Consider the following 22,111-nt stretch of genomic DNA (forward strand, 5'->3'; position numbering starts at 1 on the left):
AAAGCAAATTCACCAGGCCAAGGAAATGCATTTTTAAAATGGCTTTTAAAATCATGTTTAAAAGTAGAAAAATATTATTGCTAAGGTGCATTGTGTTTCAAATTTTTGAAGATCCAATTTTAATTATCTGTATAATGCCCAGAGGCCTGGCCAGGATAAGGGCTTAGTAAAACCATCATTATCAAGTTAGGTATAATGTCCCTAGACACTACTTGCTCCACCAATAACAGTGTCTGAACAACATGAAAATCCAGTGGTATCAGCATAAGGTAGATTGGGATTAGTGTTAATACAACTCTATTTAATTGAAAACTCTTATTTAAGCAAAAATGAAAGCGAGTCAAAGTCAAGAAGCCCTTTGGAGAACAAAATAAAATATAATCTGGCAAGTAAATGGATTACTGAGTCTTCATGCTGGAGCCACAGAATACGTTCATTAAATTCTTATAAATAACTTGTTTTCTGTCACTGGAATACAAAAGTTGTGCTACCTCTCGGGTGTACATCTGTTACTCACTCCAGTTCTCAACAGAAATTCTCAATAGAAACCAGATTCATTTTGAAGACAAAGAATATTAGTTTATGAATCTTTTAGCACAGTGGCTGTCCCCCAAAATCCAAATACAAAATCTGTGCAATCCAGCCTAAGTATGTCCTTCAGCCCAGGTTGAACTCATGATTATGAATGGGAAAGTGAGTTGGAGATGAGGAGCATGCTGGTAGGAGTTTCTTGACAGTTTGTGGAAAAATCAAGATGTGCTCCAGACACCAGACACTGATTAAAGAACCAGGCCTGGGTTCCCACAGGTGAGGCTAAGTGTACACTAAGGAAAGAACAGGCAAGTCAGCAAGACCAGCCACTCCCAGATACCCAACCTCTGCTCATTTCTAAGGATCAAGGCCTGCCGGCCACATCACCCCCACGCCCCGGGAAGGGGGGATTTTGCAAAGTCAAAATAAAAACTTGAAAGGGTTATTAGGGCCTTGCAAACGGGCGTAAAATACTTTCCTTTAGTACAAGATGATTAATTAGGTGTCTATTCAAATAGCTCGAAGATAATCACTAAGTTAAAAATGAATGGGTACTGCTGCCCGACTTAGCAAGGCTTACGTCCTCTAATCACATCCTAAAACAAAAAGCCTAGGATTGAAGAAAGAGCTGAAAGAAATATGAAAATAAACAACAAACATAATTTAGTAGCACTGCTCTGCATTTTTTAAAAGTGTAGTTGTACTTAAAAAAACAAAAAGTTTCTGGATCCTATCATCATGGACCAAGTGCAAAATGCATAACTGAAGCTGATGGAATTCAAGCCAGCCCCCAGAGGATAAGCCCATTTAAAAAATATTTGCATTAAATGTTGTAATAGCAAATAACAGAGGTGTAAAGAGAAATAACATTTACTAACTTGTTTAAGAAACTGATTTCAACAGTTATTTTCCAATAAGCAGCTTTCTTTTCTATTTTTAATTACATCTCCCCAGTGACTCCTCACCCTTTCAGGTTCCCACAGAGTACCATTAATATAGTATAAGTAAATCTCATTAATTCAGGCCCTACCACCTTGGAATTCATAATCACTCGGACAGGGGCTGGGTTGAAGTTTATCTTTGCATGATCTATGAAAAAAAGATCTGCTACACAAATTAATAGAGTAACAAGATCTCAGGAGGGCTGTTTAAACAGTTCAGAAGTGTTTTAGAGCAATTCAGAAGCATTCATTTGCATATAATTATTATGCTAATTACAAATCATTCTTATCTATTCATTAAAGCAGATTCCCAAAGGACCACTAATTGTCAATAACTTGTTGGCCTAGTTTCTGTTACTGAATGTACCTCAGAGGAACAAAACTGCATTAAAAAATATTCTACAGTTCAGCCCTCTCATTAATCCGTCCTGGCTTTCCACCAACGAGTTCTACAAGCTGAATTTTTAAACAACTGTACTGAGAACCGCAATCAAATCTGCACCTCAGACAGAACACTTCTGTAATCTTCTGATCACATAGAGACTCTCCCAAAGACTCCTGGTAGACAGGCATGATCCTGGCATCTACGAGGCATCCACAGGGAACCTCCAAGGAGCTCCCTGCTACCTGTGGTCACTCTGATGGGTACAGCACTATCTTCCTGCCTTCTGATCTCATCTTTTCCACAATCAGAGGTCACCAACACTGCTGTTTATGAAGGCACACCTCAAAAGCGTTTGGAAGATTACAAATTAATAGAAAAGGTGGTCAGAATTTCAGACCTAAAAAAAAAAAAAAAAAAAAATCACAGGAAAATGCCTGATACATCATTTCATATGCACAACACAGCAAGGAAAACCAAATATTATGCTATAGCATTAGACAGGAATGAGCACTGGGAAGTGAGAAGAGGGGGTTCCTGGGCAATCCTGAGCTGGTAAGGGCCCTCAGCAATTAGTAGCCTGCGGGCCCCCTCCTCCATCCTTCCCTCAGGGGAGCTGGGTTTGGGTATATTTCATGTACAAATATGCAATATATTTATTATTGTAACATTATACTTACTATATGTTTATTCTTAATTATGGCGTAAAAATGAGTATATTTAAAATTCTAGACACCAATGAAAAGAGTTTTAACATTGACATGACAATACCATTAAATGTGCTTGTCTGTCAAACAATCATCTATTTTAAAATTAAATTGCACATACTTGAAATGCAAGTGACATGTTTAGGAAAGTTTTAACAATGATATATCTGCTTTCTTTTAAATGATAGCAGATCACTGAGCATACTACATTGAATTCCCTCAACTAAAATGGGGGAAAATATCCTATTGAAAAATCTGAGTGCACCCTCTCCAGTAAAATGTTAGTTCATAACTTGACCTTCAGCTCCTAAATCCCATGATACACTTCAATCATTAGCACTAATTTAACAGACATTAAATGGGAAAATTATTAGGGAAAAAAAAGTATCATTTCTTTACAGTAAGAACAAACTCTATTAAGAGCATCATTCTTGCTACTATTTTGGAGCACTTACCTACAGCCAGGCAGCGTGTCTCCCAGTCAGCTCTCCCCACCACAGAGCAGGGGGGCAGGGAAGTGAGCATCTTGGCCTGAGCCCACCCTTGCAGAGCACAGAAACAGGGACCCAGTCGCTGCCCTATCTGATACCAAAGCCAACCACAAAGCTACATCACGAGTGTTTTACACTTATCCTTTGATTATACTCCAGTACTTGAAGGGATCTCTGCTCCTTCTCAGCCTAGAGAGCCTCCTCTAAGAAAGAGGTGACATTGATGAAAAGAGGCTTTCTATGAGGGACACACTTTAAAAACTTGCCTTGAAGCTGTCCAAACTAAGTTCTTTAAAACTACCTGCCATTAGCTGCTCAAAAACAACTTTCTGGTTCTCACCAGGGAATTCATTCCCACCCAGGGAACTGGAGCAAATTCAACTTCACACAACTCCCTCCTCACTTTTTTTTTTTTTTTTGCTTAAAACATAGAAGAAATCAGGAATGAGCATTCACATTGGTTCTAGTAAGAAGACATTTTGTGCAAAGTATGCTGTACACAAATTTTTAACAGAGTTAAAGAGCCTTGCTAGGATTTCAGCAAGCCTGAAATAAGCGATATTGCTTTTCCCACAAGAGGGCGCTGCCAGCCAACTGTGTCTTCAAACACACCTGGCGTTCTCCAAGTCCACTACTGGAAGTGATCTGAAAGAACTTGACCATGTAAGGCAGCAGAATAAAGTGGGAAAACATTTTCACATTTCTTTATAATAGGAACCATGCTTACATTTATTTATATCTTCTCTGCAGATTGGGGGAGATCTCCTGTAACTTACCACAAGAAAGACCTGGACAGTGGTTTGTTTTGCAGCATAGCAAAGGCAGGAAGACATGAACACGTGACAAGTGCAAATTTTTTAAGTATAAGCAAATTCACTGCTGCTTCAAAACCTGCACAAGCTGTTTTCTCCCTCCGTTCAGGAGGCCACTATACAGATCCATCACAAGGGAGGAGCTGGCTCCCGCTCCCCGCTTCTTCATTATGCACGCATTAATAAGGAGCCTTTGGAGTTCTCCACAGACATCAGTGATAAGTTACCGACTTTTAAGACAGAAATGAATGTCTAGGCTCATTTTAACAGCAGAAGGAAGCAGCACTCCACTGAGATCAAGTGTCTGCTCCTGCTGGAGAGAACTAACCAAAGCAGCATTTGGCAACCACAGGACTTGCTGGAGCTCAGCCACCAACTTCTCATCAACAAAAGCTCTTTTCAGATCTAAAGACTGGGTAGCCACTGAACAGTTCTGAGAAGCAGAAAGCCCTTCTTAGGAAATAAGAAGCAACAGTTGGAAAAAATGTAACATCCAAAAGGGAGAATGAAGTAGAGCTACAGTTCACGGTGGCCATCTCAGTTCTCACCGACCAAAGGCTGTGTCATTTTATAGCTCAAAAACTAACAAATATTAACAATTTCACATGGTTTGATCGAATATTTAACTTTTGTCAGTCAGATTTCATTACTTTTTTAACTTTGAAGAGAAAAAATTTAATGTTAATCAGATTATTTAAAAAAAAACAGGGCTGGGGATGTGGCTCAAGCAGTAGCATGCTCGCCTGGCATGCGCAGGGCGTTGGTTTCAATCCTCAGCACCACATAAAAATAAAATAAAGATATTGTGTCCACTGAAAACTAAAAAATAAATATTAAAAAAATTCTCTTTAAAACACACACACACACACACACACACACACACACACACACACACACAGAGTCATCCCAGCTTGGGAGGCTGAGGCAGGAGGATCCCGAGTTCAAAGCCAGCCTCAGCAACTGTGAAGCGCCTAAGCAACTTAGTGAGACCCTGTCTCTAAATAAATAAAAATACAAAATAGGGCTGGGGATGTGACTCAGTGGTCGAGGGCCCCTGAGTTCAATTCCCAGTACCCAAACAAAAAATAACAACAAAACATTGTATGACTTTTCATGTCTTTAAAATTAACACTTTAAAAAAGGCAGTGCAGTAAAATATATATTTACTAAGATTATCTACTCAAATATATAACACCTAGGCACCAACAGAATGTACAACCAAAAAAAGAACCTCCCAACCTTTCTGAAAGCACAAGTAACAAACTCTGCTTAAGATGCTGCCAAAACTTAGATGCCTCCAAATATACTGACCCCAGTGTCATCAGATTTCAATCAGCAAGGTTAACACTTACAGTAATACTCAAAACAGCAATATAAATATGTGTGTGTATGTTTATTTTAAAATAGTTCACATTCATGATTTAAAATAAAACCAAATCATATAAATGTACTTTCAAAGGCAATGAATTAAAAAAAAAAAAAGAAAAATCAAGCTTATTCCTGGCCTCATCTAAAAGGAATATTGTTCTGCCTACTAAAACAATTCACCAAATAAATGAATAATAACCAAAGAACAAATGGTGAATGGTAGGGAGAAAAAATCCAAAAAGTACAAAATTTCAAAACCACTTCATTATCCTTGACATCACAAACCTTAAAAAATGAAAAAAAAAAAAAAAAAGAAAAAAGAAAAAATATCCTAGAACTTATTAAGTTGATAAGAGAGCCCAACAATCTTATGATTTTCTGACATCCAACTAGAATGTGTGGGGGCTGTTCATTTAGCAAATTCGAATCTCCAAACTTCCCAGCTCTAATTAGCCCCTGAACCCTATAACTGGGCTGCAGCCTGGGGCCCAGCACTGGTCCATGCCAGCTGTGCCCTTTGGTGAAGGAACATCCAGCACCATCTTCTAAAGAAACAACAGTTGAAACAAACTATCTCCAGGACACTTGGAAACACTCAAGCTCATCCACAGATAAGTATCTTGTACTTTCCTTAGATACGATTATTTCTTTATGTGGAAAAATTTACTCAAACACCACACAGCAAATACTAAGTTCCAATAAACATTATTAGAAGAGCAAATGAAATAATGTATGAGTGGCGTTCCCTGTAAGAAACCAGGCCAAAACACATCTTTGGGTCTCCAAGCTTTGTATTCTATTGCATATTCATAAATCAAAATATGCCAGAGTTCAGTAGGGGAGGGAGGAAGTGATCAAGACCACTGAGGAAAGCAGAGAACTAGGGAAAATGCAGGGGAAACAGGCAGCGGTTTCAATCAGCAACAGAAAGGAAAATCTCATGATCCCATGCTCCAGAAAGGCAAAAGGCAGCAGCCCTGGGTGGAGCCCTGAGTCCCCTCCCTCTGGATACAAGGCTGTTCCTTGGGCTACAAATTTCTTAACAGTACAAATAAAGGTTGAGGTGAATGTTGTTTGACCTTGGCCTCCAAATCCTACTAGAAGTCTGCGTTCTGTCTGATCTTGATCACTAATGGTGAGTCAGAGCACAGCTTTCTCAAAGGTGAGCAAGGCCAGGAATTACCGGGAGAGCTGGACAGACCAGAGCAAGGCCTCCCCCCAGAGATTATCAACAGAGAGAGGGCAACAAATTTTCATTTCTAACATGCTTGCCCAAGGGCAGACCACCCTTGAAGGGAAAGGGCCACCAGTGTTCTGGTCTGATCTGGGTCATAAGGACTCTGACAATCTCTGAAGTTGGCCACAAGGATCCCTGGAAACCCTCAGGGAATCAAAAGAACTTCTTAACTTCCAAGGAGTGCAGGAGACTGGGCTTGCCAATAGCAGGTCGCTGCACACTGGCCGAGTGCTTTCCAAAGAAGACAAAACCAGGCAAAGAAGAGGCAGCGGTGCTGAGGGAGAAGTAATTCTAGGTACTGCAATGAAGCTGAGCTTTATCCACAGCCCACCCTCAGCAGGGACGGCCTGTGTCCTCCAGGGTACCAAACAAAGAAGTGACTAGTGAGTGACCCTACAGCTCTGCCACAGGAGCTTGTGCTCACAGAGCTGCCCACCAGAAGCTCCTGTGCTGAGACGGACAGTCCAGAGTTCAGCAGACAAGGCCCACGGCCCAGGGAGGGAAGGGTAGCTACCTGGGCAGGTACCAGGGCTGCAGAGGGGCTGTGGCGCCCTGAGCCGCACCGTCACACAGCCTTTCCTGCTTTCCCCAAGGAGAACCCTGGCAACTGGAGAAAGGCACCAGGAAAAAGGAGAGAGATCCAGGGCAAATAGGACCGCCCAGGTCATTATCCTTAGATTCAGGTCAGGACAAGGGGCATGGTGGTATTTAAGGTCGAGCATGGTGTTAATATTTAAGGTCGAGCATGGGCTCAATCCCTGCATGGGGGCATACAAAAAGGAAGAAATTGGGTGAAATCTGAGCCTTATCTTAAGAGCCGCCAAGCTTACTGGGTAACCCCCCAAAAAGAGGCCCCTCTGAGCTCTGTAGGGAAGTCCCGGTACAGGAATCTATCAATCAGGGCACCCTGCACACCCTTCCTGTGACCCAAAAATGAAATGGAACACGAGTTTCTAACTTGTGTCTCCTCATTTCTGGGAAAACCATCTCCAGTGAAACATCACTATGGTCCCCAAAATGTAACTCTTGGTTCTGAAATGCCTCATAAAGGAAAACTATTTCACCACAAATTAAAGCTGGACACATGAGGTCAACAAGTCTGCTCTCTTTAGCTTGCTATATTACAACATCGAACTGACCTATATTTTTCTGCTACATCTTCCAAACAATACTTTTATGTCACTAATATTTGTCTTTTACTGATATCTAGAAAACATATGTTAAGATGCATCATTTTTAGAAGAATACATCTAAATATTTTGAATTAACATTATTTCTACTACCAAAAAAAAAAAAGCCCATAAATCACATAACATGTACTGCAGAGGAAGGCCAATACCAATCCTTTTTGGTTTCACATAAATACCTTAAAATATGGTTCCAATTTCTCTCTCGCTTTTTTTAAACAGTGCTCATTTTCTTTCAAATTACTTCCAAAAATGAAGGTCTCTCTGATGTTAATCGTGTGTACACTTCAGCTTATACTTTAAAAGAGTCTTCCTCTCCTGGGAAGTGACTTTTGTATACAAATCATGGAAAGCTACTTAGACAAAGTGCTGGGGATGATTAAAAGGGGCCAGATTCAAATTTATACCTTAAAAAAAGCAGAAGCAGATGTCAACTGGCTTATTTTGTGTACATTTTGGAAATGAGTTGAAGATATGCATGTGCATCTCATCAGGACATTTAAAGAACCCTCAACTTTTTCCTGCAGCTATCATCAATGACAACTTTAGAAACTGGAAAAACAACAATAACGACGACAACTTTAAACTTGCCTTCTCGTGTTCTATGCTGGACACCTGACTTACCACAACAGACCTAACCTCTTTAATGTAACCAAAAAGGTGTTTGTTCACTTAGAAACAATTCAGAAGTTTTAGAAAAGACGACACATCATGTATTTTTCCTTTTTTAATATTTCTTTTATTTTTTTAGTTGTAGTTGGACACAATACCTTTATTTTATTTATTTTTATATGTGGTGCTGAGGATTGAACCCAGGGCCTCACACGTGCTAGGCAAGCGTTCTACTACTGAGCCATAACCCTAGTCCCACATCATGTATTTTTCATCATCTAAAATGAGCAAGTAGCATTTTGTTCATTTACTACTTGAACAATAAAAACTTCAGCTTCTCCAAAATGCCTCCCCCGCCTTGTTTTTGTCTGTTCTGAGAACATCGCTATCCTGAACTCATGGGCTGAGGCCTTTTAAAAAAAAAAAAAAAAAAAAAAACACTACAGAGAAAAACACTCTGCAAATTCTCTCTGATCCACTAAAACTTGACTGTCAAGCTCACTCCATGCTAGGAACCAAGCATCTTGCTGTGTCCTAGAAACACAGGACTGACAAGTATTACTGTCCTGGTCCCCAGGGAGCCCCCAATTCCCAGAGAAAGGCTATTAAGGAGTGACACCTGGGTTAGACTTAAAATGGGGGGAAGGAGGTTCGAGGGCTGGGGCCGGCAGGACGCAGGTAGGACATGTGTTCTGCTGCAGCCTGGTGAGCTCTATGCTTGCTGTAAGTAAGGCAGAAGGCCCCTTCCTTCTTGAAGATGTAACATCTTAATAACCCTTCACCCCTGTCCCTTGAAACAGGAAAAATGGTTTTGTATGGTGGATACATTCTAATGAGCCAAAAGAAACTGAGACATTTAAACAGAAATCCCAGGCTTCTCACTTGTTTCTTCAGGAAATGTTATCTTCTAGCAAACCACACAGAGCAGCGTCTAAAGCAATAGTCACATACACATTTCCCATAAGGTAGACACAAAAAGTCCTATCAACCCATGTACTGAAATATATATGATTTCTGTAGCAACTACTCTGTGAACCTGGGTCACATTGACAGATTTTTACAACAAATCCTTGTTCCTAGAGTTATTGTGACAATGTCACTCTTTGATTATGTAAACATGTCAAACCATGTAGCCAAGTATTCAGTTACACCAGGGGTCAAATCACATCTCTCCTGCACATGATGAAGTTAGCAGTTCATAATGACAATCAAAACACAGCAAGTCGACAACACCATCGATGTGGAGTCTCCCGACAACCTAGCAGAGTCAAACCCTAAAAGTAATCAGCAGTCACTCTGAATTAAAATGGTTGGGGTTGTGTTTGTGTTAAATCCACCTGCAATGACAGAAATCTCCACTAGGTGGAGCTGCATCGAGCTTCACTCTGAACAATTCTTGATTTCTTTACTCCCCAGTTATTTTAAAGTTATTTAAATTTTGATAGGACTTGCCTATTTACCCTCTCAAAAATTCTAATGTAATAACTGTTCACACGTTTATAAAGCAAGTAATATAAAACAACACAACCGCTTAAAAGTTGATTTAAAAAAATTAGCTCACTCGGAAACCCTGAGCAGTTGGACAGAGAGGGAAAAAAAAAAAAAAATCACTCAATTAGGACAAAACCCTCCAGAAGTGTCAGTGCCACAGTCTGAACTCTGAGAGATCCCCACCCTGCAGCAAACCTCAGGTTGTCCCCCGCCTCCATCCCCCAAACCATCACCAATACATTTATTTGAAGAACTAAGGGTCAAATCTTATCAACTTTTAAACTGGGTAGGATAAGACAGACACACTGCTCTGCCGAACTTTTGGGCATTCACAACAGCACAGGTAAGTAGATCTGGCACACAGACGACGGGGACAAATTCTAATTAGTTACGTGATCTCCCACTCAGAGGAAAGTGCTCTCTCCCTATCACAGAAGCAGTGCTGAGAAAAACAAAGGAGGAACCCAGCCAAGGCCTCCGAGCACAGGCCTCGACAAGCCGATCCCTGGTGAAGGTGGGTGCCCTGTGTACCCAGCAGGAGAGGGATGCCCCAGCTGAGCTGGGATCTGGAGGGTGGGTGTGACCATAAGCCAGCACCCACTCAATGCAGGCCTCCACAGTCACTCTGGTCCTCTACACAAGCACTCAGCGAATTTGGGAAGAAAGGGAATCATACCTGCGTCCCTAGTCCACTTCCCTCCTCCCAGGGTAACACAGGTGATCACCCCACTGGGTGCAGGGCCTCCCCACCCCACCTTACTTAGCTTATTCTCACTACTCAGCTCTCGATTCAAATGTCATTCCCACCCTCAAGGAACAAGTTTTCAGCATTAAAAATTAACTACTGGCCTGGCAGGAAGGGGTCTGAGGTGATCCTGCCCACAAATGAGGTGCCCTCCCTGAAGCACAGAGGGAGCCTCCAACTTGTCTCTGACCACAGACTTTGGAGACGGCTGACGGAAAGTCATTCTCCTGGATCAGGCTAGACTGCCTGGCCACTGGTGTTGTGCAGACAGCAACAGGAAACCCAAAACATCACCGAGGACATCCCCCCCAGACCTCTGCATACACCTGCCAGTCCTCCCCCTCCCCCTTCCCATCTTAGGTTTTACCCTATCACTCCACATGAAGAACAGCCAATTCCTAGAAGTGGAATTCTGCTCGGTCAAAGGACATGTATGTGTGTTAATTCTGCTACACCAGTTTGACCAATTTATACTCCCCTAGGTGAGGAGTGGGAACGCTGCTTTCCTCCCCTCTTTTCCCACTCCTCGCCCCCTTCAGGCTGACACCAACTAACCTCACATCCCAGTGTGAGCTCTCAACTCGCAGGTCAGTCTCCTCACCGTCCTCAAGCTCCTCGGGTGAATCTGAAGTCTCCCTGAGAAAGTGGGACCTGACCTAGATCCTGGAGGACATGTAGGCTTTGGACAGAGAGTAAGAAGTCCCAGAAGGGCGATGAGAACAGGTAGTGAGCCGGGACAGGAAAGCACAGGACGTAATTGATGGCAGGCTGGTTTGAGGAAAGGAAGACAATGACTGACAAAGTGGGGCCTCACCTGGAAGGACTGAGGGCCAGGGGACAGAGCACTGGACTGACGGTCAGAAAGCCCACTTCTGGCACCAGCCCAGCGATCATGAGAAAAACTAGCTCACCTGGGCTCCAGCTTCCTCACTTGTAAAACAAGAGAGGTGGGCCCCGAAACCACGCTCTGAAGCTGCAGAAGTGCACGTTCAAAGTGAACTTTAGGGTCAAGGCTAGTGTCAGACAAGCAGGACTGCAGTGGTCGAGGGGACAGGCAGGACCTCCTCAGCCCCACAGTCCAGTCACCCCACACTGACAAATGGAGGGGTACCAGGAAACTGCTGAGACAAGCACGGGGACAACTTTCCATGCCGGGACGGCAGACAGGAAAGGATGCGTTGAAGAGCGGAGCCCTGCCCACAGCTCTCACTGCGGCCCCCTCCCCGTCACTCACCCAGCCTCTGCACCCCATCAGGCAGGGCAACGCTCTGCTTTGGTCACTTTTAGGCTTCAACTTTCACCATCAAAGGCCCCTTGGCCTCTTTTATAGCAGAAAAATGTGCAAATTTGTTTTTTTTTTAATGTCAGGTTTGACAATTTCTATGCATCAGTCTTTCTTGAATTATGCACAACTGAGAAAGTGCACTGATGAAAAAGCTGTGACCCAGCGTTCACACCAGCTGAGAGTCGGACACAGCCAAGATGATCGCGGACAGATGAGAGCAAACGGAATGTGTACATCCACACGGGGGAGCGCTACTTAGCCACAAAGAAATACCTGACACCGCTACAATGTGAACTGATCTTAACAACACCACACAGCAGGCAACCCATCGACACGGAATACCCAGAACAGGCAGATCCCAAGAGACTTTAGAGATCTGTAGTTGCCAAAGTTTGGGGTGGGCAGCCATGGGAAGTGCTAGGGTTCGGGCTGTCCTTCTGGGGTGACCAAAAGACCCCTGGACTAGAGAGCATGGATGGCTGAGCATACTGAATACACTGTTACAGAACCACTGCACATTCTAAAGTGGTAAATTTTATGTTATGTGAATTCTATCACGATTAAAAAAAAAACACACTTCTGCAAATTCAATACAATTTAAAATAAATTTGCATCTACTCTTTTTTTTTTTTTTAAGGGGGGTGGTACCAGGGATTGATCTCAGGGGCCCTCAACCACTGAGCCCCATCACCAGCCCTATTTTGTGTTTTATTTAGAGACAGGGTCTCACTGAGCTGCTTAGGGCCTTGCCGTTAATGAGGCTGGCTTTGAACTTGAGATCTTTCTGCCTCAGCCTCCCAAGCTGCTGGGATGACAGGCATACGAGACCATGCCTGGCTGCATCTACTCATTTTTAAAATGTAACTTGGAAAACATGAGCTGTGAACACTGGAAAATAAAACCACACACAAATAGGTGCGTGCAGACTCCCACCCGAGGCTGGTGGACGCAGGCTCTCGGAACCCCTCCACCACTCCAGTTACTAAGGACAGCAGTGACAAGGGCCTGGTGAACTGCACTGCTCACGTGCTCACGTGTGACCCTGTGGGGTGATAAGCCTTTACCTCACACGAGGTAATGAAAGCACAATGAGGTCACGCAACCTGCCCAATATAAAATGGTAGAGTCTCAGAACCTCAGGTTGAGGGCGATCTCATTTCAGAATGTCTTAGTGCATCTCCACCGACTCACAGGCACAGGCCACACACCACTCACACAGAGTCATCTGCAGCCTCTGCGTGCGCAAAACTTCCACGACAGCACCCTCTCGAGCGCTGTCCTTGGGTGTTCTCCTGGCCAGCAGAGCCTTTGCTCCATTCCAGAGGGCACCCTGGGAGGGAAGGAAGAGCCCCAGAGCCTCCGGGCTCTACACAACCTGCCTTACTCCAGTCACTCCAACCACCAGCCATCTTGCCTGAGAACAAGAACAAAGAACTGCTTTATGCTCCCAGCAAAACCAAAGAGGCGCCCTCACTCTGCTGGTGAACAGCAGGGTCTGCACACCTGCAAACCCCAGGATCGGCTCAGTGCAGCCATTCTGACTGGCCACCACCTCTGAATTCCTCTTCCAGCGTACCCCACTGTCCCGAGATGCCACACAGTTCTTGTGACCAACTCTGGGTCAGCCGAATGACTCACTCATTCATTACCCCCAGTTACTGTTCTTCCCCTCAGCACTCCGTCACATAAAGTAAATCATGGCTGGAAAAGATACTGAGAGAAATAAAAGACTGAAAAACAGACACCTCATTTGAACGACCCTCACTTCTAAGGTTTAGAAAAAACCTCTGTATATAACTTCAAAGGTAGAAATAACCTTAAAATTGAAGTAACTTCAAATCACAGGACCACTAAAATTAAAGAAGGTTCCTTCTCAGTATCTGCTCTTCTAAGTAGAGAAGTGGCTCTAGCAGTGTAGGGACCAGACAGGCACAGGGTCACTGCTGTCAGCTCCAGTGATTTCTGAGAAAAGGTCAGAAACCTTTAAGTTTACCATTAAATTTCAACAGCAAAACCAGACATTCTTTTGGTTTATTTCTGTTTGTGTTTATTTCTGTTCAGCTGACAACACTACTCAGGTTCAGAGAATAAATACAAAAATAGAAAAGGAAGGTGATGCTGGCTGAACCTATTGTGCTTGGCCATGACAAACCAGGGCTGCTGCTTCCCCACAGCTCTGGCTCTCTGGACTAGCAGTGAGGGACTCACTGGTTGTCTTCATATGCAAAAAATCTTAAATGTGCCCTGCAAATCCACCTGGCACTTGGCATGCTACAAAATAAGATATGTCGGAGTTAATATTCACAAAACCTCAGCAATAAAATATGAGGGTCTTAATTTGGCATGGGGATTATTTTTAATGGCAAAAACTTAAATCAAAGCCTAAAGAACCAACAATCAAAACAGAAAGCTAAAAAAGTATTAAATTAAGCTATTGCACATAAAAAAACATTTTCCACAAAAAAACTTTAGCTTTGGCTCAATTACTAAAAACTTACGTGTAAGTTACATTTTTTGCCTTCTTAATCACACTTGAAACGTATGAAGGACTCATGTTAAAGAAACTCAAAGGGAGGGTGGGGAAGGGGCCCGGGAGAAGGAAAGACGGTGGGATGAGATGGACACCATTACCCTAGGTACATGTAAGACTGCACGATAGTGTGATTCTACTTTGTGCACAATCAGATAAGTGAAAAATTGTGCACCATTTGTGTACAATGAATCGAAGAGCTCTCTGCTATCATGTGTAACTGATCAAAACAAATAAAAAATAAAAAAACTCAATAGAGAACACTTCTGTAAACAATGTTTTTTCAATAAAAACACACACCTGTGTACACCAGCTATACTGTAATTTCTTAAAATGGATCACTTGCACAGAGGCAAGATATACATAGAAACAAGTCGCCTTCTCTCACTCTGAATCTCTTTGCTGAGGCTGAGCTCCAGGCTTATTTCAGTGTGCAAATACAGGTCATAAAGGAAAGAAAAAAATCACTTTTACATGTAAATTGGGATACATTAAAATGTCATCAAGTGGCATTTTACTTACTGCTGGTTCAACTTGACTTCGATCTGCAATATCTATGTGGACAATTTCGACAGTTTTCCATGTGTTTGGATCCAAACTGTGTACCTATAAACAACAAAGAGAAATGAAACAACAAAATCTAGATTACTCTTGTTAGGTAAAACTATCACACTTACATGCATAATCTCCATCTTGAATCTTAGAATACATTATGGGGAATGAAAAAAAATGCAAATTACCTATCATATTAGCTGTCTGATCTTGAGGGATCTAGGAATTATTACAGCCTTAAGCACCCCCAAATAAGGGGGGGGGACACCAACACATGAAAGAAATCTGTCAATGTCACCTGGTGGTAGTTCTCATCTGACCTGTGTTAAAACAACAAAGTCTTGAAAGCTGTAGGTCCCATGCTAACACAAGGAGTCTCATAATCAGGCTCCAGGCTGCACTGTACACTCCAAAACCTCTCCTGAATTTGCTATACCCAAAGCGGTTCATTTTCAGTATGATGTTGACTCCTCTATGCTTTATTGCTGGGCTTTTATTTCTGAAACTTCATGAACCAATTAAGGATTGTTTAAGAACTGCCAACAGATACACCCACTTGAGAGCTGAAAATGGCAGACTAACTAACCCACACATGAATTAAAACACACCAAACTATCTCATCTAAAACCTAAATTTTAGAGAATTACTATGAAATGTCAAATGATCACTTGAAAGAAAACTAAAATACTACAAATTAAAATTCAAAAGGTCTATTAGAAGGCATCAATTACAAAAGAGCACAGTCCTAGAACAATAATAGAATCGTTACCACTAACAGTATATCCTATGATTGGAATGGTAGTTCTCAAACTGGGGTGTACATCATAAAACCAACTCCTGGATCCCACTCTAGAGCTTGGGATCCAGGAGCTCTGGGGTGGGGACTGAGTATCTGCATTCCTAATGAGTTCCCAGATGCTGCTGCTGGCCCAAGGACCACACATTGTCAGTGCATCCACCAAGGATGCCAGATGCCCTTTCACATTTCCCAACAAGCCTTAAGAATCATGTCTCTGAGTCCAAGATGATGTTCTTTTTTTTTTTTTTTGGTGCTGGAGATTGAACTCGGGGCACTCGACCACTGAGCCACACCCCCCAGCCCTATTTTGTATTTTATTTAGAGGCAGGGTCTCACTGAAGTTGCTTAGCTCTTTGCTAAGTTGCTGAGGCTGGCTTTGAACTCCTGCCCTAGCCTCCTAAGCCGCTGGGATTTACAGGCATGTACCATATGTCCCGTCCTAGCTGATTTCTTGAAGCTTGCTTTGGGGATAAATGTGCATCAACTTATAACAAACCAGAAGCTTGTCAACATTTTTGTAAATTATTCAAAGGACCTTCCCCCTCCTGACTTCTGGTCATTTCTCTGACATCCACCAACCCATACTCCAGTAAAGTGGGTAGGAGGTGAAAATGAAAGCAATCATTCCGTTATGCTAGAGCAACTCTGGCAAGTACACAGAGATGATGGCATTCTACACTAATGGTTAAAACTGGGTTGGGGGATTATCAGTAAACTTTGATGATCCACTCTCTCCCCGTTCCAGACCGTGTCATGGTAAGAGACTGACAAGGAAAGCCCCCTCTGTTTCTGGTTGCTTGCTTGCCTCACCTAAATTTGACATCGTCTGATGCGGCCAGCGACTAGTCTGATGCAGGTAACTTCACTTTGTTGACGACAGAATACACTAGACACAGTAATTCCCTTTCCAGGGGCTTTCTGCGCTGAAAGTGAGGAGCAGCAACTTAATGTTTTTTTCTTGTTTTTCTTTTATCTAGAACTATTTGTTGTAGTTGGCCCTAGGTGACAGAGGAGTACACAAATGGAGCACAGCTTCTCCTTCCTCTGGCTGCACAGGGTGCAGTCACTCCAGCAGTGTGGCCATCCATGTACATGGGGTGATAATGCCTGTCTCAGGCTACCCTCCTCCCAGCCCTCACAACTTACGTTGTCTGATGTTCCCAAGTCTGGTTTGTGCCATGTCTCAATTTTAATGAAGAAATCATCTTTCATATATTCATTCTGTAGAAAACACAAGAGGAAAGTGACATGATGTTTCACCAGTTCTCTGGAGCTTGTGTACACAGGAGCCTTTACCAGCACCAGCACCATGTCATGCTTTGACTCTACCAAGAGACCTACCTCAAGTGATTAACAATCATTAGCTACTGATCTTTACAGACTTGTCAAGCAAACTAAATGCTGCATGCTTCTAAATAATGTAAACAGTCCATCTTGTCATATAGCTTATAGGGCTAACATAATAATATAGTAAATGCAGCTGTGAGGTTTGGTCAGTAAATCTGGCACTAAAAGGAGGCAACAAAAGCAAAATGAAATCAACAGGGAGATCTGGAGACAAGACTGGAAAGAGCCCATTAGCCCTGGGGACATACGGTGGAGGAGGACTGGGGGGCGGGGAGCCATGAAGCAATGGGTAATTTTAGTTTAAAAACAAAAACAAGATAATTACCAAAAAATTAAAAATTACAATATGGACTAAATAAAGATAAGAGAATGGAACACAAAAAAAGTTTTACTCACCGTTACAACTGAGGCACAATGGAGAGGCAGGCAATGAAACAGGAAAAATTTCAGAATATTAATTGGAGTCAAAACAATCTGTCCCAATATTTTATGCCACAAAGACTAAACTACCTGAAAACACAGAACATTTAGTAGCTTATGTTTTCAAAATACAGTTTGTACACAAGTGACACCATAGGATACCTTAGATTATGAGGTCCAAATAAAATATGGAGACTAATGTAACTTTAAAATAATGCTGGGGCTGGGGCTCAGGGGTAGAGCACTTGCCCAGCACTGGATTAGATTCTTAGCACCACATAAAATAAATAAAATAAAGATCCATTGACAACTAAGATAAATTTTGAAGAAATAAAATTAAGCTTAAAAGAATAATGTCACAAGAGCAAAACACTATAGAGTTAATTTAGCAAATGACAGCAGCTGTTTCAGAAGTCTGTCATCTCCCTCTCCTGTCACGTGGCAATGTACGTAAACTACTGTTGAAAGTCCACCAAGCAGAACTTCTGAGTGTGGGTGAGCTTTCTTTAGGATCTCAAAGTATGCATCTGCTCACCCTAGAGCCAGCACAGTCAGCAAGGACATCAGTGTGACTGTCATCTGGGAGTAAACCCCATGCCCTTCACAAGGTAGCCACTCTCCTGCCATCACTCAAACAACCCTTCTCAGAGACCCGGGCACTGGGAGTCCTCGCTCCTCCTCCTCAGCGCAGAGGGGTGAAGTGCTGCTGGGGACGAGGCTTACTTGTCCTGCAGTAGGGGTAGGCATTCCAGGCTTTCTCGTGAAACACCAAGGAGCCCTCAGGAGCAATCATTCTCACGAAGGTGGGAACTTTGCTGTAAGGAAAGAGAGATTGAGAATTATTGTATTTTCACTTTGGTGATTAACTTTTTTGTATCAAAAAATACTTTTATTAAATGTGATCATTACTCTAGATTAATCAGGTAGAAAATTAACATAAAAGTAACAAAATGATTGAGAAAGTTAAATTATATAGAGGGATTCTGTTGTTTTTAAATTTTTAAATAGAAGGAATTCTTTCTTGGAGTTTTTTTAATTATTCCCCTGGTATGAAATCTGAGAGTTAACCAAGCTGCCCTAGCTACACATAACTACAACACAAAATTCTCATGTAGTAAAACTATATTATGCTAGTTCCTGAAACACAAAAAGCCCCAGAATAAGAGAATAAATATCTCTAAATAAAAGTCTAATATATTTTATAGAAAAGGCCTGACAAACAGTGACAATGGGAAAGATCACATAGAAAATGAGAAATCCAAACATAACCAATTATAAAATCCTATAGGCTTCACAGGTGACTGTCACTTGCTGCCTCTAGTATGAAAAGGGCTGCATACATGACTAGCTCCCACCAAGCTTATGCAACTTCCTCATAGTCAGGAGCAGTCCCAAAAGACAGACAAAGGACATCCACCAACATATCACCAACAGCAAACACTGCCCACAGGGCTGGGTTGATACCCAGCATCGCAAGTCCGTGCATGTCCCCAACACACACACACACACACACACACACACTCTCCTCCAAGCAGCTGGGGGTGTAGCTTGGTGATGGAGCACCTGCCTAGAAAATCCTATTAACAAATGGAAAAATCAGTTACCAGTCTTCAAAGAAATGCAAACAAAATGATCATTTATTTTGACTGGAGCCTTCTGTAAGGAGAGGAGCTTCACCACAAAAGGTTTTCACACATACTAGACTCAAATCTTGACATCACTGAGAAGCTCCAAGATGACCTGGGCTATTACTGGCTTCTCTGAATGTCTCACGTATTAGTAGGGTTCACATTACCTACTGTGCAGGTTCTGAGAAGGTTCAATCAGAAAGCATCTGTAATGGACTCAGCACACTGTGCAGTACAATGAGAGCACAAATAATGGTAGTCAACAATTTTAACTATGATCTGCCATGAAGCAAATCACACCTTTACTCATTTAAATCATCCAATAACAATGTGAGGTATTTCATCACTTCAGATAATCAGCATGTAAGAGGCTAAATATCTATAAATCAAAACTATATCCTCCAACTTCAAGCAATATAAACACATATTTCCACATAGCTGTTTCTCTGAGACCTTTCAAATAAAACTTAGTTTCTTCAACTAAAGAACAAACTCAGAAGACCTGGCATCCAGCAAGGACTTTTAGCCTATAATAAGATTAAGCAGCCAGCCAGAGCTATTCTTTTGTTGAATTTTGGAGGTTAAGCAAGGTAAATGGTGAGAAACAAACCAGCCAGAGAGCTAAGCACCAACAGAAGAGGCAGTGCAGACAACCCTCCTTGGAGCCCTCAGATTTCAGGCTCGAGGTACTACAAACAGGTGCACAGCTTGGGACTTTCACCTATTCTGGCACATTAACTCAGGAAAAGAAAAACTAATGTACTATTACATATGACAGTTCAACTGAGATTCCAAGGGCATAAAGAGGTTTACATGTGCCGTCACGGACTTCAAAGATAACAACAGAGCACTAACTCTTTGATCACTGATTCTTTTCAAATCGTGGGATGATTCAAACTTCAGAAATACAAAGCCAGGATAACTGATCATAGTATTACCTTAAAAGTCCAAGAACATCTAGTACAAAAATCTCACATTGCTGAAGAGCTAAAATCAATAGCCCTTTAAATATGGGTGAGACTTAACCAAAGTATACTGCAGCACATACAATTAACCAAAGGCGAGCTACGAGATTACCAGTTTGTCTGAGAGTGGGACAAATACCTCTCAGTAATTCAGCTGGTCAACTTAGAAAAGACAGACCAAAACCAGCTATGAAACACATAGCCACCTAGCTCAGAAACACTTTTAACTTCCCTAGAGTGGCCAATAGTGACAATCTTTAAGTAGTCATAAAATGTTCTAAAATTTGTTGACTCGAATAGAAAAACAAAGTGGCAGCCATTACACAGGCTGTCAAGAACCACATCTACAAGAGGTGGCACTACTTCTCCATCTGCGTCCCAACTGCCCACTCTACTCTCCAGGACCCTCCCCCCCCATGTGAATTCCAACAATTCATTTTTTATTTGTTTCTTTTGATTTATTTAATAAGGTCCAAATCTTTGAGTTGGTTTTGTTTCAAATTTACTGTCTCTTCTACATGTAACATAAGAACATTGACACTGCTCCTAATGAATTCAAGGAACTGGCTGACCTTGAGGGACATGCACAAATGAAGTAAATAAGATTCTACTTTAAAGAGGAGCAATTGTCAATAATGGCAACCTTGAGGGTTTCGAACAAGGCAATTCAGGTGTGCCATTTATATATAATTAAAAGCATGTACATCATTTTTCCATCAGGAGGTCACTTTAATAAAATGCAGGAAATGCTGCTTAGAGGGCCTCAGAGAAGGGAAAATACTGAATGAATTTACAAAATGAGCTAGGCCTTCAAAATAGAGCACGGAAAAGGACATTCCTTCGTATGTTCTCCCCAAACTATTCATGAAATGCTATTCTCCCACAACAAGCCAATGTTCCCAACTTGATTTCAAGGTAACTTCGACCAGATCTCAGCTGTTAACATAAGAACTACTCACAGCAGAATGCCCAAAGCTGGACGGTCCCTCCTCCTCCCCACTCTAAATGCACTTTAAAGATGTTTAATTTCATGGTAAAATCCTACCACAGAATCTTATTCAATTATGTTGAAAGGAGATAGTATTAAGATCTCAGGGCTGGGCATGGTGGCACAAAGGGCTGAGGCAGGAAGATGGCAAGTTCAAAGCCAGCCTCAGCAAGTTAGCAAGGACCTAAGCAATTTAACAAGACCCTGTCTCTAATTAAAATATTTAAAAGGATTGAGGATGTGGCTCAGTGGTTAAGCACCCCTGGGTTCAATCCCTGGTACCTAAATTAATAAATAAATATATAAAATAACAATAAATCTCACCTTAATAATGGTTGTAAAGCTGTTTGTTTTGAAGCAAGGCAACTTTGTTACAGCAGTATAGGAAAAGAAAGGTTTAAAAGACACATAACAAATCACTATCATGTAACTTCTGATCTTGAAGTATTCCTTTTTAAGTTCTGATTCCTGAGATAAATACTTTGGCAAATCATTTCAAACAGCATTTTTCCCTTGAAAAATTTATATCTACCTATAAATAGCCACTGAAAAGTTCTATTTCTTATCCTTCTCCGTCCTACGGAAGAATTAAGACCAAATTACTATGCCATAAATAAAGCAATTAATCTTTCACTTTGTAATCTACTGAAAGAGATCTTAAACACACTGAGCATGTCACTCATTTACCCATACAAGTGTTTACTGAGTGTGCACGGTGCCGGGAGCTGTGCCAATACGGCTGAATAAACAGGGATCAGTCCTTACCTTCCAGGGAAGGAGGCAGAAAACAAACTCTAGACAACAAAAGGCAAAGAGAACTATCAGTCTCCTGCAGTGCAGTGAGATGAGGAAGAGTCAGCAAGGGAGGGCCCTCTGAAGGAGTGACAGGACAATGGTCACCAGAGGGAACGGATGCAGAAAAACAAAATGGCCAATCCTATGGTAGCACAAGACTTGGCCTGCTAGAGCCACTGAGGCCTCTAGCATGGCTGCACTGTGGTGACCAAAAGAGCGGAGACAAGATGAAGATGAGGCTGGCTAATGAAGTGGGAAGCCGGCAGATCACATGGGGCCCAGCCCACCTGATGGCCCA

The 22,111-nt window shown here is 42.0% G+C and overlaps 1 protein-coding gene across 1 annotated transcript in view; it reads right to left on the reverse strand.

Moving 5' to 3' along the window:
• The window catches only part of Pitpnb (phosphatidylinositol transfer protein beta), a 63,047-nt gene that overhangs the window by 25,824 nt on the left and 15,112 nt on the right, over positions 1-22,111 (reverse strand). Inside the window, exons 4-7 of the mRNA XM_005336031.5 lie at positions 18,161-18,252; positions 17,414-17,421; positions 16,817-16,891; positions 14,842-14,925 (exon numbers count right to left, since the gene is read on the reverse strand). Coding sequence (XP_005336088.1) covers positions 14,842-14,925; positions 16,817-16,891; positions 17,414-17,421; positions 18,161-18,252 — 259 coding nt within the window. The remainder of the gene's footprint in view (positions 1-14,841; positions 14,926-16,816; positions 16,892-17,413; positions 17,422-18,160; positions 18,253-22,111) is intronic.

Source organism: Ictidomys tridecemlineatus, chromosome 2 (genome assembly GCF_052094955.1).
Source record: "Ictidomys tridecemlineatus isolate mIctTri1 chromosome 2, mIctTri1.hap1, whole genome shotgun sequence".
In the NCBI taxonomy this organism is placed as follows: domain Eukaryota; kingdom Metazoa; phylum Chordata; class Mammalia; order Rodentia; family Sciuridae; genus Ictidomys; species Ictidomys tridecemlineatus.